This window comes from Stegodyphus dumicola, chromosome 9 (genome assembly GCF_044657685.1).
Source record: "Stegodyphus dumicola isolate Sdum_Otavi_A_Nest chromosome 9, ASM4465768v1".
NCBI lineage: Eukaryota > Metazoa > Arthropoda > Arachnida > Araneae > Eresidae > Stegodyphus > Stegodyphus dumicola.
In genome coordinates this window covers 123,794,669-123,819,550 of record NC_140776.1, presented here as the reverse complement: position 1 = coordinate 123,819,550, position 24,882 = coordinate 123,794,669, and the positions used below count along the sequence as shown (strand labels likewise).

At 35.0% G+C, this 24,882-nt stretch overlaps 1 protein-coding gene across 2 annotated transcripts in view; it reads left to right on the top strand.

The window, feature by feature from the left end:
- Positions 1-24,882, top strand: part of LOC118187052 (calpain-15-like) — a 174,138-nt gene that overhangs the window by 42,328 nt on the left and 106,928 nt on the right. For both annotated transcript variants that reach the window (XM_085824047.1, XM_085824048.1), the window contains exon 2: positions 22,339-24,526. In XM_085824047.1, coding sequence (XP_085680173.1) covers positions 22,339-24,526 — 2,188 coding nt within the window. The remainder of the gene's footprint in view (positions 1-22,338; positions 24,527-24,882) is intronic.

Here is a 24,882-nt window from a genome sequence, read left to right as displayed (position 1 = left end):
CGCCGTTAGATAAATTATTTTATGTGCAACAAAGAGCCCCAGAATTTAAAATGGGTGATATAGAAAAACTAATTAAGGAAGCAAAGAAGAATACGGAAGTAGCACAAAGAAAACAGAAGCTCTATTATGATTTGAAACGACGGGGAGTAACTTATAAAGTAGGGGATGAAGTTTTAAAAATTAAGCATTCACTTTCTTCAGCACCAGAAGATAAAACTGCCAAATTTTTTCCACGATTTGAAGGACCATATGTTATAGAAAAAATAACTCACGCTGTAGTAGTGTTAAAAGCCAGAAATGGTGAAACCTGCTCCGCAAACATTGCTCAAATCAAACCCTACTTCGATCGTAATAAAATGCAAATATTTTCAGATCTTTTGCAGGATCCGGCACGACAGACACCGCAGGCGCAAGCTCCAGAGGTGGAAAAACGACAAGTACAAGGGCAAGCCATTAAGAGGCAGGAGCAAGTGAAAAGAAAATTTCCCCGCGGAAAAATTGAAGGTAGCAAGAAAAAGAAGCCGTTCCACCGTCCAGAAAAGGGAGTTCACGAACACCCCCAGAATGAAGACGGGAGAAGGACGACGTATGTGAAGAGAACCAGGAGAAATGACGGCAACTATAACCCGGCTCTAAAACGGAAGATCTACTCATCCGACAGGACTCTCCGCAGCAAATGCCGCCGAACTGCGGAAGGGCCATCAACGGCGGAGGAAAAGTTACAAGGAAAATTTGAACGGCCAGCAACGAGGTCCAAGCAGGAACACGAAAGAAGGTTCCCGGTTCCGCCAAGACCAGCTGCCATCAAACGGCCAAGACCACAAGCAGAGGAGAAAAAGAAGGTATTGAAGGGTGACCGAACTGATGAAAAAAGGAAGCTCCCAGAGGAAGGCACTGAAGGGCGAGCCCGTACAAGAAGGAGGATAAATCAAACTACTATCTGCAATACTTTTAAGGACTGGGCCCAGAAAAGGATGTCCGAATATCACAAAGATAAGTAAAATTTTATGTTACTTTGCAAACTTAAGTTAATCTTTCATTCTTACTGCAAGTGGCAGATTTCAAGAAGTTTTACCTCATGCGAGGTCTACCTTTATCGCCAAAAGGGCGAGAAATGAGTTGTTACCGATTTTGGTATTATGTTTTTCACTTACTCGCGCGTAAAACTAAAGTTGATGTATAATAGCGTTGTGTAAAGACTTAAATATTGTAAAAAGTTATTGTATAAATTTTATTTAAAACATTCTAGCAAGAAAGAAGTTTTAGTCTGAAAGACTTTTTGAAATGTAGTATTTCAATGTAGAAAGAATTGGCACTTGCTTTGAAAAGAATAGAAGTTAACAATGTACTACTAATGTATGTTTTCAAATGTGTAACATTAACGGCATGTTGATATGTTCTTATATACAATGTGAACTGTTATTTTAAATGTTAAGAAATACCGTGATATGGTAAAAGTGAATGTTAATTTTTTTTTTTTATTCGTGTGACTGTAAACAGATTAAATCATGGTGAATATGTGTTAAAGGTTGATCGATGTAGTTAGGCTCTCTGACGCTACACTTCAGAGTTAGACACTTTTAGAATAGTACCTCAGGGTTTAGAGTTGAAATTAGGGTGTGTTACGAGGTCTTGGCATGTTGAATTTTAACACGTTAGTGTTTTGATTGTAGGAGGAAGTGTGGAACACGTAGACAGAAACACATTCGTGTTTGGTGTTCTTTTACAACACATGTCAGAGAGCACGGGGAGAGATAATTAAAATAGTCATGAATGAAATAAGAATGTTAAGAGAAGTATAATTGTATATGTTACTTGCCATTTCATTGTGTAACATTTCATTAAACTAGTTTTCCTTCCAGATCTCTGGAAGGAACCAGAATTGAATAAAAGCTCCTGTTTAGACGCAGTACAGATGAAAAAAAATTGTGTATCCTGGGAGCTGCTATGGTAAAAACAAATTTCTTTCTTTTAAATTTCTAGTTTCTAGCGAAAAATATTTGTAAAAGATTGGCCTCGCGTTAGATTCTAGAGCTAAAAGTTTTCAACAAGGTCGTTTTAGACCTCAGTTTCAAACTAATTAACTCTGGCGGGAAGTATGTAAGGATCTTAAGTTTTACTAACGTTTATTTTATTTTAAATCTTTACTATCACTTCTTATTTTCTACTTCCGGCCAGAATTATAAGCGTTAAGGTTTTTATGCAAAGTTTGTCTGACGAACGCCAAGTATTTAAGTTGTGGCTTTTTGCCAAGCGAGAGGGAGGAAGCAGTGAGTCGAAGCAGGCCGCTTACCTTAGAAGTTACGCAGTTGCTTGTTGCCTTCCAGGCCAGAGGTTTTAATCCTCTTAATAAATTTTAAACGTATTGTAGTGTTCACAGTTCTCTGTACTACATACGCTCCCTGTTAATATAAGGCCAATCTTCCACGTGTATTATTTTAAAGTTAAATTAAAGTTTAGTTCTATTTTTATATTTTTACGTTAGACCCCGAGTAGCGGGTCTGTGTATTCCGAAGTACGGAAGTTTTTGTAAATAGAGAAAAATAAAGGGTTTTGTATACCCTTCTTGTGTATCCTGTCTACTTCCCACAATTAGTGAACATAGCTTTAGTAAGCTCTCTGTTCCGAGTCAGGTCCTTGCATGTTCCCGAAGAAGGTAAGAAGGAACATAGAACCTGATAGAGCTAGCAGCCGAATCTACTGCTGGCTGGAGTTTTCCGTCGGTTTCCAGCTGCAAGGAGGGGTACACGTTTCCGGAAAAACCTTTTCCCAAATTTAAAGTAGAAATAGCACAGTTTCACTTTTGGATTATACCGTTTCCAAGATCTGCTGCGACTGCTATGGCTGTGGCTGGGACTATGAGTTCGTGATCTGGCACGTTGTACACTGAGCGAAGCTATTTGTTGTTCCAAAGCAGATATTTGGCCAGACGTTCGTTAACTGGCGGGGGGGGGCATCATTACTTGCACTTGCAACTTCCATACGTGGACCCATTTCCGCAATTTTATCAGCCATTGTGGCTAATTTTTCGAGACTCTCATCACTGACTATCAGGATATTTCTGACTGTGTTAGGCAACTTTTCCATCCATAGAGCACGTAACACTTTCTCAGATACCTCGTTATTATCACCAAGCGTTCTCATCGTTCGCAGCAGTTGACTTGGCTTCATATCGCCGAGTTCTAAACCAGTCAATAATCTTTTAATGCGCTTATTTTCACTCTCTTTAAATAAGTTTGTTAGCCTTTCTTTTGCTGCTGAATATTTAGTTGAAGTTTCATCGTTGATAATGTCCCATATATTTTCTACAAACTTAGGACCCAGCTGAGCCACTAAGTAGTTAAATTTAGTTTCTTCTGATGTAATTCCTGCAATTTTAAATTGGGCTTCAACAGTATAGAGCCATATCTCTGGTCTATCAATCCAGAACGGGGGAATCTTTACACTCACTTTGCTTGTTTCCAGCTGCACATCACTGCTGTTAATATATGTATCAGGCATTTTTACACTTCATAGCGCATTGTCCGGAAACACTAAAATAGCAGAAAGTCTCTTCTACACTGGAAATTATGTCGATGCATTAAGATATGCACATTGCAGTGTCCTGCACACTAGGGTCACCAAATGTCCGGAGAGAAATTATTTCAGTGATTAAACCAATATTGATAATGATCCTGATACAGTAAAATGAATCAGAGATGGCAACAGCTTATTACTTCAAATGAGACATATTGTCGTCTTATTTAAATATATTCTTCTTTCAAAATGTCACGTGTAAACAAGCTGTGAATTGAAGGATAAGTTTTTGTGCTTTCCGAAGAGAAATATTCCTGTTCCATAGTTCAAAAGTATTGCGAAATGTATAGTATTAAAATTTCTAAGTGCAAAATAGGCAACATTATTAAGCGGAAAAGAAAAAAAGTCAATCATTACTTTTACGTGAAAAGAAGACCAAACGAATACCCGAAAAGAGTTTATTGTTTCTAAAGTTAACTGTTGGTAACAAGAGAAAATATGCCGATGGAGAAATCAATTGCACAGTCTTTAAATACATCTGTAGCAACAATAAATAAAATAATAAACCAAGATTTTCAACTTAAAAAAGCTAAAAAATATAATCTTCACCAGCTCTTGCCGAGACATGTGGCTGAACGCAGAACAATTTTTAAAACCCTGTGTGAAAACTATTAAACAGGAGATATGTGGAAATACGTTGTGACCCGCGGTGAAGTATGAGCTTACCTAAATTGACTGTAACAAGAAAAAGGTGTATTTATTATCGATAACGAAGAGAAAAGTAACTGATATAAATACCACATGACTTCCTTGTACGGCCTATTAAATTATGCGTATTTTTTGCTGCATTTCATTTAAATTTCTTCCCTCGAATTTCATAAGAGGTGTATTTCTCATTCAATCAATTCAGTTCTCATATCGCGGCAAGGCAAAAATACATAAAAATTCAAAGCACCTTTATTAAAAATTGTAAAATAGAGAAAAGCCTAAAACACCAAAATACAGTTAAAAACAGTTTAAAAAAAGAATTTTTATAATTAAAATTAGGAAAAATTTCTGGGCAAAAACAAGCAATTCGGCCAACAGGCAAAAAGATCAGCTTTAAATTGAAAGTTAACTTTTGGTCCCAATAAGCTAAGACACTGAAAGCTGGTGCCCAAACTTACTTAATTCTGTATTCTACTAAGAGTTTCAAATGTAAGTAAATGGTGGCCTCATTAGGCCTAGCGCCACTTAAACTTTTAAATTGCTGATAATTCTACAACTACTGCATGCAGATTAACTAAAGGCATAGAAATCTTAACTGAAATACAAGAGCAACATAGTTCAATCACTTTTAAAGGGGAAAAGTGCACAATTTACGAACATAAAAATAAAAAACTGAGGTCACCAAGGAAGGTAACAGAGTGGATACATATGTGTTGCTTTTAAACTGTCGATAATTCTACAACTATTGCATAAAAACTTTAAACGGATGATTCAACCACTTTTAAAGCAAAAAATGCTCAATTTACTAATATATAAGAATCAAAATACTGAGCTCACCAAGCCGGGTAACAGGGTGGGATTGAAAATATAAAATATTTTTATAAATTATGTTACCTAGACTTATTAAAATCATCATACACTCTTTTGGGCGTTTGCCTCTAGAGCGGCTAGTTTTAAAAGAAATAATATAGCGAATGTAAAAAATGTAATGAGAACCCATAACACTGTATGGAGAAATCTAAAGATATTTGTTTAAAAATATTTTGGGAGTTTGCCCTTGAATTCTATGTGGCTTAACTGTGAAGAAAGAGATGCGTAATTAAAGCTAAACGGACCCCCCCCCAATAAAAAAATTAAAAAAAAGTGCATTAGCGGGAGTGAGCGGAAAAGCAGACTGGTAACTGTAATGCTTTCACAGCGAAAGCATTAAGAAATCCTCTGTGCGACGTTAAATTCTGAATACCTTTCAGATTTTCTTTGTTTCTTTTATTTATATTAAAGTAGTTAAATTCCATTGCTGTTTTGAAGGGCATCTTTTCCTCATCGTTTAAGTCGATCATTCGGTTAATGATACCAAATACTAGTGGGAAAACGTGATCATATTAAGGAAGGCGCACTATATATCAACTTTTCATAGCAGTCTGCCGTAACTAGGTGCACAACTGGCTAATAATATTAACATTGTACTGGTGAATGTTTTTCAGATTGATAGGACTACACCATGTGGTTTTAATATTCATAGAACGATATGAAATATTAAATTTTGCTTATCTCGGCGCAAAACGGGAAACATCTTTTCTTGAGTTAACGAACAGACCTGTTTGTTTATCCTTGGTAGCAACTGTTAGAGATAGTTGATAGTAGAATTAAAACTAGGCCATAGTTTCATTCTTCACATATTTCAGATTCATTTCGCTAGAACACAGCACATTTTAAGATGCTTAGTAAAAAATGCTTTTTTTTTTTTTTTTTTTCAATTACGATGGATTTTGTACGATCCACGGAAGCGACTAGAACACACTGCCTTGAACTTGACAGAGCAATTTCTGTTTCAGGTCAATAGTTTTCGTTTTACTGGCTGGTTACCATAGTCACGTGACGCATTTTCTTCGCTTACTTGGTAGTTGATGAAATCGAATTGCTTTTTTGTCATTCTCAGGTTTATAGTCAGATTCGGAAAGTCGATAAGCCTATGTTTGTACTGTTCTTGTGAAGAAGGGTTTTCCGTTTTCCATACGCTAAGTTTTAAATATTTGCTTCCACCGGTAAGCGATAATTTATTTGCTATTTTAATAATTTGTTTATTTCTAAAAATTTTACACTATCGAACTGTGTTTTCATCTTATCGTATTTTTTATAAGGTCACCATTGTTTTGGCTCTTCTATTTTTGTTGTTGCCATTCTGAACTATTAAGAAAATATTACTATAATCTCGATAACAGTTGCGATTACAAAAAATATTATAAACATAAAAAGTTGTATTTAAAAATATGTATATGTATATGAGAAAATGAAGTTAAATTAACGTTTCGATTTAAAACCACTGCAGTGATAATTATCGCATTTTCCCCCTTTTATACAAGTCTTCTGGCTTTTGTATTTTATCATTAACTCAATATGTAAATTGTTTTAGTGATCAAATTATTTCCGAAATAGTGGTAGTTTTATAGTTTGTAGAAAATTCTAAGTTACTTTTTTTCTTTGTTGTCATAATGCCCCTTTTTGAAAATTGTTTAATTTCCAAGTAGGTCTTTCAAATGATGCTTTCTGTAAATCTTTTAAAATTTATTCATGCGCAAATCGAACTATTAAGATTTAAAATTATTGCTTCTTTAAATTAGTTTCTTCAAATACGTTTAATATTGACTTTTACGCATTCATATCTTGCATAAGAGAAGATTCTAAATCCTAAGTGTCTGGCACAAGAAAATGTTCATCAGCATTACACTAGTACACTCAAACCTGTTTTTGTGTGGTCCCCCCCTCTTTTTTTTTTTTTTTTTTTTTTTTTGGTGCGGTATATGAAAATTTCAATCAAATTGGAACATAATTGACGAAGCTATCAATCAAATAAATAATCAATTAAAAAGGAGTCATTCTTGTATATCAGGCTACCGAGACAACAGTTGTAGCAAAAACTGATCACGGACTACATGGTAACTGAAAAAAAAAAAAAAAATTAAATTGCTACTCGTAAAGTTTTGTGCGTTTTTTTTAATGCAGTCCCTATCCACCGCACAAAAACAGATTTAAGTATATTTAAATTCGATCAGAATTTCTGTGCTTAAAATCAACAGGAACGATGCTGGGATTGCTGTTTATTGCATTTGGAGATATATTCGAAGGTGTTGTACGATATAATGAAAGTTAATTACTAAATAATTTCAAACACATTTTGCGAAGTTTTGATAGCAGTTTTTGTATATTGTATCCTAATAAAATAAATTTAGACGAAAGTAAAAAAATATCTCATATGACAGGAATTATCATAGGGAGAGGGAAAATTATTTATCTAATATAATTTGTTTAAAGTAGAAACAAATTAAGGTGTTTGGGGGGAGAAACTGTTAACATTCGCGCTACGCATGAGTAAAAACATGGAAATTCTTATGCAGCCAACTTTGCCTTTAGTTTTTGAATACGTTGTTCAAGTGTTGTATCTACTCGCTCCCTGGTAAGCAGATGGAAATAATATACCGTTCTGTTGATGGCCAAAGTGATTAAAATGGCAAAACACCGGTATTCATTCTTTCGTGAGTTCTATTCCTAACGCTGACGGTATAAATAGCTGTTTGAAGTTTTGTTGTTTTACTTACATGGTAACTTAAATATGGGCAGTTTCCCTCGGAAAATTCTTCTCTGAAGACATTCTTCCTCATATGCAGATAATCATTATATGTTTTGCCATAATCCAATGCTTCAACAGTGGCCGTGTACATAAGACGACTAAACGCGTATAATGCCATCAGAGTCCATCGAACGAGCAGGCTGTGTATTTTTCTGCATGTGCAGGGTCACCGCCAGAACCAGTGCAACCTATGCGGCCACATTTGGTGGCAAAATGCTTAAAACTTAGCGAAGCACCGAGCAGCAAAATTTTTAGAATTTAAGGTAGGCACATGGAGCAGCAGAAATTAGAGGCGGAATTTTATTTTCGAAGCTAATAAACATTATGTATTTTAACATTTTAAAGTTGTAAATATTTATTTATTGTTGCTGCAAATGTAGATAAAGACTTTGCAATTGCTTTCTCCATCGGCAGATTTTTTGTTTTTACCAGTGATTTAACTTTAGAAACAGTATATACATTTTTCGAGTATTAGTTTGGAATCTTCTTTTCATGTAAAAGTAACGATTGGCGGATTTTCCCTTTCTAAATTGCAACAAAAGGGACATTTTTTTATTAGCTTTCCTAATATTTTATTGTTTATTTTGCTCTTAGAAATTTTAATGCCATGTATTTCACAACATTTCTGAGTTATGAAATAGAAATATTTCTTTTTGGAAAACTCAGTAACATATCCTTCAACCTCACAGCTTATATACATGCGCATTTTGAAAGAAGAATCAGTTTAAAAGTTGCGGACGATATTTCTCATTTTTTAATTCTTCATAAAAAAATTATTGTAAAAATGTGTACTTAAAAAGTCCTCCACGAAGGCTTAAGGCAGATAGTGAGTGCTCGAGGCTCCACGAAGGCTCGAGTGCTTTGCCGTAATCTAATAAACCAAACCAACTAAAAATGTGTAAAACATCTTCTGTATTATTGATCTCAGAATTATTTTAGGTAGCAGTAACAGTGAGTGACAAAAATATTCAATTTCTTGCGGTTCATATGACTTTCAAAACTATTTTAGAAATATTGTTTTTTTTTTTTTTTTTTTTTTTTTTTTTTTTTTTTTTATTGACTGAATGCTTAGGATCCCCGGCCGAGCGGTAAAATCGCTGAACACTGGTAGTTCGGTCCGAGTTTCGAATCCCGCGAACGGGCGGGCTGCATGGGCGTTTTCGTGGTTTTCCCCATGTGTAACGTGTATACGAGCCAGTTTCCCTTAGAAAGTCCTCCACGAAGGCATCCCTCCCCTTAGGCAGATAGCCCTAGTGTGCTTTGCCATAATTAAATAAACCAAACCAAAACCAAACCTTAGGATCCCATGGTATCTCAGAATTCCACGTAATGCAGTTTGGAGGATATTATTTGTTTGAAGTTGATATTATTTGCGGAATGCAGTTTGATATTATTTGCAGTTTGGAGCCGTAAACAGTTAACCACAATCAAGTAATCCAATGGTACCAACGTTCTACTTTTAGGAACGCTGTACGCAGTCACAAATTGCAAATTACTGTTTTATTTTGAATTATATATTTAGCCCGAAATTAGACGTTATACCATTCGTATCAGAAAAAAATTTAAGAAATGATTCACATTTTTTCAGGATAGAAAAAAAGTATTTAATTTTTAAAAACACTCAACCCTGAACTTGAAGGAGATTTCGAGGCTAAGTGTACCCTTGAATGACTCGATACGGATTGTGAGTTTTGAGACGATACTAGTTGCAAATTTTATGCTCCATTTCACCTGGCGAAACAAACCATTTGGAATTAGTTATAGGTTAAACGACGGTTTACGGAGAACTTTTTCACCCTCTTAGTTTGAAATGCAGTCCCATTATGCGACATAAACGGAGCTAAATTACGGTAGAATAATACGGAATTACCAAAAGTGGATTATTTTCAAGTAGATGAACTAAAATAAATATTTTGGCCTCATGCTAGACATTCATTAATTACAGCGTATTGAAATCAGTACGTAATTTATCTTTTATTTCTATAACAGAGATACACAGTACACTGTATAACATATTTAGATGGATAAAGTATTTTAAATGAAACGCACAATTCAGTAAAAATAACGATAATTGTATTTCGTAAAGAAATTATACTTTCAAGGTATGTTGGATAATGAGAAGTTTGCTCGCTTTTTTACTTCCTTGTACGAAGTAAAAAGGAAGTATTGTAATCGCGAAAAGTTTCAGGCAGCATATTTCAACGAAAATATCCATTTTGACCGCTATCGAATGCAATTTAACGATGTTTTTGCGTGATATCTGTACGTAAGGACAGAATAAAATACTCGTTTCCTCCAAAGAAATAATAAAACTGCTTTAAAATTAATTCTGAAGAGAATTTTTCGTGGCGTCTGTACGAACGTACGTACCTCGCATAACTCGAAAACGAGTAGCCTCAGAACGTTGAAATTTTGTATATAGGACTGCTATAGCATGTAGATGTGCACCGCGTATTTTGGTTGCAATCGGCCGCACCAAACGTATATAAATACTATATTTATATATATATCCACTTTGTTACTCGGCACAGTGATCTTAGTTTCTTTACTCTTATATGTTTGTAAATTGTACATTTTTTGCTTTAAAAATGATTGAATTATGTTGTTCTTATCTTCCGGTTAAGGTTTTTATGCCTTTCGTAATTCTGGAAGCAATATTTGTACAATTATCAACAATTTAAAAGCTGTTTAAGTGCGGTTAAGTTTTAAATAACATGGCGGACATATTTGTTTACATTTGAAACAGCAGAATTGTAGATTTGTTGCCAATCTAGAGAGACTAAGCTTCGCAACAACAAAAATAACGCCTTCATTTATTATTGCGAATTAAATCATGCTTAATTCATTCTGGAATTTATTCGAGGAAATAAGTGTTTAAGATTTACTTCGTAATTTTTAATACGGATATTTTTAGTTTTTATTTTTGTTTTGTCGCGAAGTGAGAACTGAATTAATTGAATGAGAAATACTAAATCGTCTGTGAAAAACTGTTTCTTTTCTGTTTTGTTTGCTTAATTTCTCTCATACATCGTTCTAGCTATATTATAGTATTTGAATAGAATATGTGGCAACGATAAGATAATTCTTCAAATGATATAAATTTTGTGCATTCAGAGAGTCGTTATAGTAAACAAATATAGTGAATTTTAAAGAGTGCATTTATTCTATTGTGGTTTATGCGCTGTCGACGAAGTAGATTTCATTCAATCCAATCAATTTAAATGAAATTCAAGAAAAAATGCGTATAATTTAATATTCCGTACAAGGAAGTCATGTGGTGTCCACATCAGATTTTTTAATATAATGAAGAATCTGCATGTATTATGTCCCACGCATTGTAGAAAAAACGAGTATTAAATAATCCTGCGCCAGACATATTCACCTGAAAGCCCAAATTTTAAATTTCGAATTTTTTTTTTTTAATTTATTTTATATGTGCAAATTTAATGAATTTTTGATTAACAAACTCAGAGATTTAAAAGCGAGCAGTAACAACACTGTTCCAAATAAATCTCTAGCAATCTTGCTTTTAAGCAAGAAGAAAGGAGATGAGGATTTCGGCGAACGCCGTTTTCTCCAGTTCGTGAAGGATTCCAAATAAATCATTTTTATCTCCAGCGCGCCGGACTGTTGCCATTTGGCAAAACGTAAAATATTTATTTTTCAGTTTTAATCAACGAGCTTGACTATTTAAAAGCTTTGTGTTGCCATTGTCTGAAATAAAATAAATACTTTTATTTTCCACGCTCCAGTGTGTTGCCATTCAGTGAAGCCTAAGATATTTAACTTTCAAAATAAATCTGTTATTGGGTAATATACGAAGCGATTTAAAAGCAATAAAAGCTGTTCTTAAGAATATTTTTTATGCTTTTTAATCTGATTGATAAAATCATGAAATCTATAATTAGACATATTAAATATTTTTAAGACAAATACATTATTAGCCCAAAGGGGCGTTACCCCAGAAGGGATATTAGTCTCGAAACGGCATTTTGCTTTGTATCGCTGAAAGCATTGCATCACTTTCACATTGTTGCCACGAAATATTATCGCCATGTATTATATTTAAAGAAATTAAATAATGAAGAATCTTCAGGAATGTATGTATTTTTCTCGTATTGTGAAAAAATGACGTACCTTGCGCCATCAAATTTTGAATAACGTAATCCTCTATCCGAGTACGAGCACGGGGAAGCCCGAATTTGGAATTTGTTTTATTATCTATTTTATAAAATTTTAACAAATTTTTGATTAGCAAACTCAACGGTTTCGGAGCGAACAATGGCAACACTGTACGGCGGGGGGTACCATTTTGATCGCTAGGGCGCGAAACTATCTATCAGAAATTTTAAAGATATGTAGTTTTTTAATATTTTTAGCCCAAAGAGACCCAAATGCTCTCGAAACATGTATATGTGTGAATGAAAAAAACGCTTCTTTGGCCGTAATATAAAATCTGAAAGCTTTCGGTTTTTTTTTTTTTTTTTTCCCTTATGTATTATAAATATTTTTCTTTCTTATAATAACTATTTTAGGTTGCTCGCCGTTTAGGCGGCTAGTTACGGTTAAATAATAGAGGCTATTTAATTCTTGTAAATGGTCTTCACTTTGTATGAGGAAAATAAACGTATTAATTTTCCTTAAGTAAAAATTGCAGCTGTTTGCATTAAATAAGTCGTTTACTTGTAACTAGGAGATATTGATTTATAGATAAGGTGGGAAATACACATATTGAGTATATAATGCTTAAAAAGGGAAAGTTGCCATTTTCGTGACGATTCTTTTTACTATAACGGGAAATAGCCAAGTTTCATGGCAGCAGGAGATGCATGTTTGAATTCAAATATATGTGAGAGCTGTCCCTAAAACCACCACTAGATATTTATATCGTCCCAAAATAGAAAAACAGTTAGTGACAGAAAGAACTGGCCGGCTAGTTTTAATAAAAGATTTATATGGGAATATTTTATTTAGCGATGATATGGGCAATATTATTGAAATTCTGCAAATATCAGAAATGCAGAACGGTTCAGAAAACTGATTAAATTTTACTATAATTAAATTTTTTCTGATGAGATTAGTTTTCTTTTGAACAAATAACATCACTTTTTTGTATAACGTGCAATTTTTAATTACAAAAGTGAAGTAAAAAAAAAAAAATGCTTAAAAATGGCTCAAGTGTTATTTTAAGTGTCTGTCTCATAAATTTTCATGTGTTGAACTATAGGAGTATTGCTAAAAAATATTAATCACATCTAATTTTAGAATGCATTTTATAAACGCACATCAAGAAAAAGAATTATAATTTCTATGCCGTTATAGTAGAAATTTATGGCTAAGAAACGTTATCTGAAGAAAATATATAATCAGACCAAATCTTATCGTTACAGGGGACTTTTTTTTAAATTTTTTTTTTTAAACAAAGTTAACCAAGATGCCTGTTAGAAGCAAACAAAAGTTTCCTAAGAAGGTTCCTAATACAATCACAGCGGGATATTTTATTACAAACATGATACATAACCAAGAAAAATATATCAAAAGAAAAAAAATAATAATAATTTCAACTATTATCAGATCAAGGTCTACAAACGCGATGTAAGTGACAGTGAAATAAAATATCTGGCATCACCAGCGATAAAATTTTTAGCGACTGGCCGTTTCTGCGGCCAGGCTCTTAAATTATAATAATAAAGGAAAAATATATAATGGTTTAAATTAATCCAGCTAGTGTCATCTCATAAAAATATTTAATATTTATTAGACACCTCATCACTTAAATCCATTTTTGTTTAAATCAGTCCGATTAAAAACTAGAAAAAAAATTTTTTAAGGACTTCGTTTATTGGTTATTGACTGGTTAAATTCAAAAGTTATTAATTTTTTCATGAGTGGCAACAGTGTGTCGTACCAAAGATAAAATTGTTTTTGAGCAGTATTGCCACTGCTGGCTTTCAAGTCGCTGAGTTTATTAATCAGAAAGTCATTAAAATTTACAAAAATAAAGTAAATCAGAAACAAATTTGAAATTCAAAATTCTGGAGATGCACATGTAAGGTTGATGGACTATTCAAAACTGGGTTGGTTCTAGGTGCCGTCGTTTTCCGCAGCACGAGGAGTATTCATACATACATACATACAGGTTCTTCACTATTTAATGGTAGAGATAAACTAAAACTAAATATTTACTTAACAGCTAAATAAAAGGCTTACCGCATTCCCCCCTTCTCTTGAAACTATGAAGGAAAATCTCCCCCTGATTGATACCCTTTGCTCTGGATGAAACATTGGTTTGCTAATCTAACTATCACTGCAAACGTATTTTTTTTAACAACGCAAACCCAGAATAAGAAAAGAAAAAGTTTCAATAAGCTTTATTGAATGAACCTAATTTAGCTTCTGCTAAAGGTAAACGCTTCTTCTCAAAAATGTTCCAAATAATATCAGTGAGGCAGAATTAAGAATTGCGCTGAAAGAGCAGAATCCTGAATTAATGAGTTATACATCTCATAACTCATTAATTGCAATCGAAACGACTGCAACATGTTGTAAGAAATAGTGATATCTTCAAGACTAAAATCTGTGTAAAACAGGATTTTGTTGTCTTAAATCGTTGGCTTAAATCCTTACCATATAATCGCAAAGCTTCTGAGTACAGAAATTCGCTAATGTGCTTTAGGTGTATCGGAGCAGAATGTGATCAGGCTTATTCAGATATGTGCAAACTGTGTTCAGTTTAATTGAAAAATTAAGAATGTTAGCAAAATGTTGATATTAATCATGATATATGTGAATTACGGCAATATTTCAAATTGCCGTAATTCACATGAGTTTTTTAAAAATATGATATTTCTCAAACTTAACTGTAGGTAATATATCCTCTCATTCCCTACGTGTTGTTCAGAAAAATTTGCATAAATCTGCGGTGGATCACACAGAGATAACAAAATCCGTTCGTAATTCGACACGAAACACGACAATAATTCGTTCCGGTTGACAGTGCAAGAGACATAACTTCACGACCAGTGTCAAAAGATTTTAGCGTTCTACACTGTGTCTGTCGTGAAAGCTTCTTGATTTCAGGAAAGCTGACGAACAAGTGATCTTATTTCTCCTCTGATATCGTTCCAGATATAACGAATCAGAGGTAGTAAAATACAACTGAAAAATTAAGTAGGCATGGCTAATTCAGTCTGCAGATTGTTCCCAACCGAACAACACGCCAGAATGCTCTGGAACTCTCGACTAGAGAGACTAGCGTTAGCAGGATCCTCACGTAACAGGGACTATACCACAATAATTGTTCTATACTTTCCGTGTTAATATGTGCATGTAGTAGAGCTTCTCATAATTTGTAATAAATGTATTTGGTGTTCAAAAATCCAGTAAGTTCAAAAAATTCTGTAATAATACGCAACCTCAACAAATGTACTAAACAAAATAGCAACTTAGTCAGTTACTAATCCTTACACAGAGTCATCAGCGCAACTTGCCGCCGTCTACCATAAATCTAAAGTTTCCACGCGGCCATTAATTCTTTATATGGAGAGTGCTGACACTAATGTTGCTCTTATTTAAGAACCTCATTGTTCCAAAAGAACACTTCCTGGATATACACAAACTTATAGAGTTTTCTTCCACTACTAAAATTATCAAGGCGGCCACTATTATTCGCCTCAAGTTCTGTATCTGCTTTCCTCGATTTAGAAAATATTGATCATAACATGGTTACTGTTGATAGTTCAGTTACTTTGTCTTTTTTTCGTATTATTTTGAACCCACTACGAACATTGATACTGATCTTTTAAGGTATTTCTCCCACTTTCCCTATTATCATCCGTCAAACATCCGTGAAAGAAATGCATACGGAAGGGGCAGTGTCTGTGTGTGGGGTGGCATGTTTTTTGGGTGGACACACAGACCTCCATGTCTTTCCAAGGGGAACCGTGAATGCTCAGATTTATAGAGATGCCATCCTTTGATGTCCGGCATATGGGCGCATATGCCAGTGTCCCGGCATATGCGCCCATATGCCGGGATAATAGGTGATGCTTTCAACAACGCAAGACCACACAGGGCTCGCATCGCAGATGATTATCTTCACAGGAAACAATTATGCGCATGGAGTGGCCAGCTCGATCCCCGGATTTGAATCCTATCGAGCACGTTTGGATGCTTTAGGGAGACGTCTAGCTGCTTTCAATCCGCCCCGTTAGACCCTTGTCGCGCTTGCAACTGCTTTGCAAGAGCAATGGCTCTCACTTCCTATGGAACTGATAGACCGCATAATTGAAAGCATCACACATCGCAGTATGTGCTGTATTGCTTCTAGAGGCGACCATATTCCATATTGAAGGTACTTTTCCTATAGCAAACTGACACCTTCGATTTTCATTTTATACATGTGCTAATTTCTTATACTACCATTTTTGTCTGGTAATTTCTTTTTATGTTATTTGATACCTTACTATGTGTTGTATATTGTGGGTAAGTTTCGTTAAATTCTACATGTAACTTTTTCAGTAATCGTGATTTTTCCTTAATTTATGATAACCAGTGTATAATGCAGGACTCTTAACATTTGGTGGCAACAGTTTTGAAAAGTGAAACGGAGATTTATAGTGAACCAACACAAAATCGCAAAACGAAAACAATAGTCCTTCAGGGTTAAAGCCCCGTTGGACTAATAAAAATATGAAAAATTTAAGATTTTTTATTATGCCCAAAGGGATGTTTTTTAATGTTTTCCGTGTTAGCTTTACTTATTAAATATCATATTCTTTCCACTTAAACCATAAAATTTAATTCAACAGCAATATCACAAAATATTTCAAAGAGCATATCTTTAGAATTTCTAATACACAGCCTCACGTGCTGGAGATATTTTTTTAGTGTTGCCATTGCTCGCTTTGAAATCGCTGAGTTTGTTACATACATTCATGCAGATTCTTCATTATTTAATTTCTTTAAATATAATACAGGGCGATAATATTTGGTAGTAACAATTTGAAAAGTGATTCGCTATTTACTTTTCAACGTAAATTGTCGAAACGAAATTAATGGTCATTCAGGGCAAATTGCTTCTTTGGACTAAAAAATTAAATAAAATAAAAGTAAATAAAAAAAAGTAATAAAAAGAAAACTTGAAAGGATTCAGATTTTAAATTACGTCCAAAGGGGCGTTATTTTTTAAACATTTTGTGTGTTACCTTTATTTATAAAATATCATGTTCTTAAACCATAAAATTCAGTTAAACAACAATATCGCAAAATAATTTTAAATTAAGCATATCTGTAGAATTTCCGATACAGTCTCACGCGCTGGAGATAAAAATGTTCTTACTGTACAACGTTGCCATTGCCCATGTTGAAATCTTTGAGTTTGTTAATCAAAAATGCGTTAAAGTTTTACAAAGTATGAAGTCGATAATAAAACAAATTTCAAATTTGGGTTTCCAGATTCCCATTATTTGCAGTAGGATTACGTCATTCAAAATTTGATGGCTCTAGGTACCGTTGTTTTATCACAATGCGAGAAACATACATACATTTATGCAGATTCTTCATAATTTAATTTCTTCAATTATAATAGAGGGCGGTAATATTTGGGAGGGCAACAGTTTGAAAAGGGAAACAGACATTCACAGTGATTCGACGCAAAATCGCAAAACGAAAACAATATTACCTCAGGGACAAAGCCCCTTTGGAGTAAAAACAGAATAAGTATAATCTTCAAAAGTGGCTGTTGAAAGCGAAGAAGAGTTTCCTAAGAAAATCCCTAACAGAAGTGGAGTGGGCTATTTTCATTGTAAACTTCAATTATACACATAAGAAAATAGATCCAAAAGCAAAAACGAATTTCGTCTTTTACCAAACCAGGGTCTTGAAACCAGTAATTTATTTCAGTCTGTAACTGCATTTGTAGGTGGTAGATAAATAAGACATCTGGCATCACTTCGAGAAATTTTTTAAGTTGTATATAGATTGCCAGGTTTTATGATAAGAATGAATCTTCACTTGTGAAGTGTTAAAAAATGAGAAAAATTTTGTGCTGATTTTCTGTGGCATCGCAAACTGCAAAACGTATTTACAATAATATGGAAAAAAATGCTAAGGAAAGTGGAAAAAAACCTTTAATTTTGGGTTCGCTTGAGTTTCTAAAGAAGATGATCATAAAGATCCTTACCCTGTTTCCGAAATTTAATAAACGCACATTATCATCATAAAGTCTACTTTTTTACTCATCATAAATATTGTGGAATCATCACATAATTATATGTGATTTCGCTGAATCTATTAATAAATTCATATTCCTTTCCAAAAGTGGGATTTCCTTATTGTACGCTTTATACAGATCTATGCTGGTAATTTTCATTTTAAAGTTTGAAACTATAAAAAGTTTTTGATTGCTTTGTTGGAAAATGACTTTTATTCCTACCATCCCTTAAAAATATTCATTATACCGTACAACACAGGTCTCAAGATTTGCGGGCATGCATCATCCAAAGCAATTTTGTGCAGCGTGCGAATATACTTCAATATCTACACTGCCCTCCAAAAGTTAAGGAACAGCACATTTTTGAAGGCTCACCATTATTTTTATAATGATATCAGTAAGATTTAAATTCAAAGTTTATATGCATGCTAGTAACGAAGTTTAGAAAAAATATGTACAAAAACAATAATTGCTCCATTTATTTTATAGAAAGGAATACTTATATAGGCGTTGGAGAAAATGGCAAAAATTGTAATTTTGTTCACTAGTGTTGATCTTCAATTGTTATTAGCAGTTTTGCTGACAATATCCAGGTGGGTCTATCAATGTCTAGGAGAAGTCGTTTGCCCGATTCGTTGAGGTGGTGGGCAAAAGACTTCTCCTTCTTCTTCTGTCCTTGGCTATGGGATGGATGGAAATGGGGATGTCACAAGCTGATGCTGGTAGACATCTCAATATCTCTTGTAAGTGGTGTCCACCCTCTATGGAATCAGTTTGAATCCGAGGATTCTGTGCCTAAAAGACATTTTCCAGGCTGACCTAGAGTTACAACACCTGCGGGAGATCGTTATTTATTTAGCTCTTTGACTCCGAAGGAGAAGTAACTTTAGTGTGCCTCAGCTCATGGCAGATCATTTAGTGGCAACAGAAACAAGAATCTCAACTACTACAGAGCGCAGACGCCTGCATAACAGGGATCTGTATGCAAGACGACCAGTTGTTTGTGTCCCCTTGACCCGAGAACACAGAGGTGCCCGTTTATGTTGGGCAAGAGAACACGTCTCCTGAACCAGTCAACAATGGACGTCTGTTCTCTTCACAGACGAATCCAAGTTCACAATGTAGAGTGACTCAGGTCGTCAGCTGATCTGGAGGGAACAACGCATCATATATAACCAATCCCACATCCAAAGACACAGTTATAGAGGTGGTGAATAATGGGATCTTTCTTGGTCGTTACACTGGCCTGCATGTGTTCCATGGAGGAACTTCGACTGGTGTGAGATATCGAGAAGAGATCCTTGATCAATATGTCCGCCCATATGCCGCTGCTATTGCTCCTGGATTTCTTCTGATGGACGACAATGCGCGCCCGCGATTTCGAGTTGCTGAAGAATATCTTGAAGGTCACGGTATGGAGCGGATAGAATGGCCAGCTCAATTCCCAGGCCTGAATCCGATAAATCATCTTTGGGACTACCTTGGAAGACAGGTTGCTTCTTTAAGTCCTTCTCCAAGGTCGTTAGATGAGCTTGAACAAGGATTACTCCGTATCCGATCGTTGCTTCCCATTTCTCTGACCGACAACTTAATTGACAGCATGGAACGTCGTGGCCGCCAATGTACTGTAGTTAGGGGTGGACACATTATAAGAACCCATTTTTGTGATGTTATCACCCCATTTTTTCTCAAAAAACTGTGATATACTGTTTCTTCAAGATTGGATTTCTCTGCCAAGAGTGCAGTTTTTTTGCTGTAATTCATGTTTGTGTTGACGCAAAATCGTACTTTAGAAACATTCAAAAAACAGAACTTTAGAAACATTCTATGTTGCTTCATTCTCAAATTAAACACAAAAGCATGCTGTTCCGTAAATTTTGGAGAGCAGTGTATTTATTGTCAAAGCGTTTATACTTTCAGAGTCATAAAGATATGGACTGAGCTTATGTGCTGGATTGCTGTTGAAGGAGTAAAAAGGATAGTTTTAGAATGAATAAAATATCTGTCACTGTATGCTTGTACGCCAGGCCATATGACTAAAGGAAAAACGGAGAACTTTTATAAGTCGATAAATTAAGTTTGTCAGCCGACACGTGGTGGCGTTTTGGTATTCTGGTGTTTCCAGTTTTTTCGATTTGAGTTAAAAATAAGTTATTCAGTGGTTATTTTATCTAACTGGTGCAGATGCTGCTGGATAATATAAACTGACGGTTAAAAGGTTGACGGATATTAGGTGTTTACTGTGCTGCAGCTCTCCCTTGTTTTTGAATAAAATACGTGTATTGCCTGTGTCTGGCGAAATATGTATAATATAAATTTATATTAGTGTCAAATTATTTATGACTTCAGTTTGGTTTTCTTTATTTGCTTCAATAGAATATTAATTTTTATTTATGTTGAAATATTTGCCATATATATTGGAATTTATATTATTGATACCTTATATACAAGATACCTGAGAACTGCTATGCTTATTACGTAAAACTTTAATCTGATTGATATCTCAGGCATACGTTCTATTAAATTATACGCATTTTTTACTGCACTTCATTTAAACTTATTTCCTCGAATTATTCTAACTTAAATAACGTTCCCTGAAGGCAAGTTGAAAACACGTCAAAAGTTGTAAATTTTAAAGTTAAATATCTCTCTCAGTTTTTGTCGGAGTAAAACTTCTTATAATTTGATTTTTTTTTTCATAACGAGTATAAAACTTACCCAAATGTAAGCACAGAAATCGGGAGACCGTATTAGAAGTTAGATTTCGTTACTTGTCCCAGTTTCTCCCCCCTTTTTTTATTTGACATTGCAAACATATCAATATTTTCATCTTTTTAAGCATTTCTGTAATTGGAAGAACGTGATTCTGACCAGCAATTGCGAAAATAAAGGCCGAGTAAGGATTGTTAAGCTGTGTAAGGGGTTGGATATGTGTTGATGTATTTTTGTTACTGCGGATTGCAGTAAAAAAGGGAGGTGCGCAACTAGATGTTACAGCAGCCCCATATACAAAATTTCAGCATTCTGCGGCTAATCCTTTTTGAGTTCTATAAGATACACACGTACAGATATACAGACGTCACGAAAGAAGTCCTTTTTGAATATGTTTTACAATCATTTATGGAATATTCTGACCATACGTATAGCTTAATAATTCCTACCTAAATAACTTTTAAATAGAATTATTAATTACTGCAGTATTATTTTGGGCGAATTAATATACTGACTCAAGCAATGATTTTTATATAATTCGAGTTTTTAATTAATTACTTGCGTAAGTCTCGTTTTTCTTGAAATTAAAAAAAAAAAAAAAAAAAAACTAAAAATTTTAATTCTAAAAATTATCTGTTATGTTTATAGTAATGTTTACAATACGTATTAGTCAATTGTCCAAACATGAGTTTATGACGGGCCTCGGTGTTTGCTGGCGTTTTGATATAGTTGTTATCTCGTGATGCCACCTTGTAGAGACATTAGGATTTTTTTAGAAGCAAGAGAGATGAAAAATTAGCAATCGCCTTCGCCGGGAATCGAACCAAGGACCTCTAGAATACCGGCCCAGCGTGCAGAACCACTACACCACGAAGGCACGCTAGGAAAGCGGGAGAAATATTTATATACTCCCCTTTTTAAAAGGCGACTGGGGTTTTTAGGGAATCCAATCGCCAAATCCTGGGTAAGGAGAATCATTATCCACAACCCCTTTTATTTCGGGCGCCACCGTAGAGTCATTAGATTAATTGGAAGCAGGAAAGATGAAAAATTAGGGACTGCCTTCGCCGAGAATCGAACCACGGACTTCTAAAATACCGGCCCAGCGTGCAGAACCACGAAGGCACGCCAAGAAGGTGGGAGAAATACCTTATAACCTATTGACAAGGATGAGAAGTTGCAGCGTCGTATGACCTCAATGCCTGGTGGTCAGGGTGATGGAGGACTTACGGTGTCGAATTGGGATTTATCGCATAGAAACCGAATATTTTACCGCGAGGCCAAAGCGCGCTTCTGGACCGAGTACCTGATTAGTCATCCTTACCGTCACAATCTCTTTTGCAGATTATGTTTCGTAACAACACTTCATAAAGCATGTATTTATGATATCTTTGATTGTAAGCAAATCGCTTAAGTGAAGATTACACTTAATTTTCATGTGTACGAGTTATGATATGTTTTGTAATCCACTGAATTTGTTTAAATGTGTGCACTTTCCATGTGTGATATGCTATAGTTAATTTTGGAAACGTTTAGATAATTTTCTTTTTCTCTTCATCAGGTTTTCCCCTAAAGCTCAGCTGCGTGGTAAAAAAGAAAAGGCATTGAAAAAGTCTGTATCAACGAGTAACGAGAATGATGCCGGGAACCGTGTAAAGAATCGCAGCGTGAGCTGGCATGGCATGCCATTGCTTGAAATAAACCAAGCTCCAGGAGTTGCTCTTTCTCATCTCTTTGTAAACCTTTCTGATTCAATTAAAGAAGAAGCTAGTGGTGATAATAATATTAAACTTTCTGCTACAGATGAAAGAAAGAAAGATAAAATAAATTTTTTAGAAAAGACATTTGTAAAGTGCATTAGGAAAAAGACTCCGAAATGGAAATGTTCTCAGTGTTTTTTCTTGAATCTCGAAACTTGTTCTGAATGTGTTATTTGTGCTTACAGGAAGGGTGAGAGCCCGGACTTGTCTAATTCTGTTGAAAACGATCTACCTTCAACGCCTACCCCTGATTCAGGAGTCGATATTGCATCTAGTCATAATTCTTCCGCTCAAAATGCAGACTACATTTTTCGCTGGTTTTGCCATCACTGTCATAATTATAACCCTTCTACCACTGATAACTGTATTTTATGCAATTCTAGAAGGAAAATAAATCATCTAAAAAACAAAACTCCCGATACATTTGAAGATTTGAGGTATTTTGGAGCTTATGGGATTTCACCTCAGAAAGGCTTATCTAAATTTAACGGTGTACAGAATTCATTAATTGAAAGCGATGATTGTGATCCATTCATAGCGGCTCATTTCATTTCACCGAGGCACCTACCCAAACTTGATAGCAAATGGACCTGTGAAAATTGCCAATTTCTCAATATTCCTTCTACTAATCAGTGTATTATTTGCGAGACAGCCAAGCATAGCAATGTTAGTTACGTAAGTACTAATGAGCTGACAGAATTCCTTAATTGTCGGTCTGTGCCTACTAAACGAATAGACTTTTCACATAACCGTTCGCCAAAAAGACAACGATCTACATCCAAGAGGACTAAAGCAAAACTTAGCCGCCATAATTCAGATGGATCCCCTGCTTTGAGAGAACAAGAAGAAAATGGTGATAACTCTGTAAATGTCGCACATTCAGCTGATGATGTTATGCTAATTGATCCAGAGGCTGAAAATGAAGTACCGTGGGCTTGCAAAAGGTGTACGTACGATAATTCTCCTAGTCTAACGAGGTGCGAGATTTGCGAAACTCCTAGAAAACCAAACATTCCTACAACACTACCGCGCAATGCTTTTAGCTTAGGTTATTTATCAGAATTAAAAAATTCCTTAAATAATAATAATCCCGATGTACAAAACAGGAGTCCTCCTCTTTCGAGAAGAAGTAAGTCGTTTTCTGAGGTTCCGAGCAGTGCGAATTGTCAACGAGTGCCTATGAAAAGAGGGTCACTTCTGAATGGTCACAGTTCTGATCTTTCTTCTCCTAAAACTGATGTTTTGTGCGGCGACGATTTAACTAGAATGTCTGCTTCAGAAGAAACTTGGGCTTGCAATCATTGTTCATTTACTTTTAATCCAGTTTGGGCAACAGTCTGCCAGAGTTGTGATACTGCAGCTGCATCTGTAATTAACTCCAACAAAATTTCTGACCAAAATGTGATAAGCAATGAAGAATATTCGCGGGGTGGATCAGCTGATTCTGGCCGTCATTTGAGCCAACTGCTTGGTGTCCCAATATTGGATCAGTGGACGTGTGTGAAGTGTACCCTGATTAATTCATCAAACGAGCGATTTTGCTGTGCTTGTGGTGGATCTAAATTAAACAGTACTAGTAGCAAACAATATAGGACACTTAAACCAAATGAGAGTTGGGTGTGTCGTAGTTGTACTCTTCGCAATCATCATTCAGTTTCAGAATGTCGAGTTTGCAATACATGTAGGTATGATAACGCTGATGACTCGCATCGATCCCAGCCATCAAATAGGACGTTAAGGAGAAACCGAGGAAATAATGAAAGTGGCAGTTGGGAGTGTTCATCTTGTACATTTATAAATGCCTCTTCAAGGGTTATGTGTGAAATGTGTCAAACGTCACGTAGCATAATATCCTTACGACCCGATTCTGCAAAACCAGATACCTCTGCTTCCTGTCAGGGTGAGAGTGAGCTTACAGAAGAGTTAAGAAACGTAGAAGAAAACTTTGCTCGATTGCAGTGGCATGATATTATCACATTTTGTAAACAGGTTAGTATGCATTAGTTTTATGTTATTCAGTTGTAGCTATGTACTCAATTTAAAAATTTTCAGCATTTTTTTTTTTTTTTTTTTTTTTCTGTTACATATCATAATCAGCAGGTCGAGATTTATCGTATTGACTCGTGTATTTCCCTACATAGCTTTTTAGCGCAAGGTTCTGAATATTTTTTGAGTATTCAGGTAATTTTTCCCTTCATCAAGACGTTCAGAAAACAAACTTCCCTAAATCTTGAAATGGATTGATCCACGTAGTGATTGTTTTCATCTTACTAATTGATTGGCTTGTGGATTTGGGGCGCTTGGCCTCTGACTGATGAAACAGTAATACACTGCTGGCCATCAAA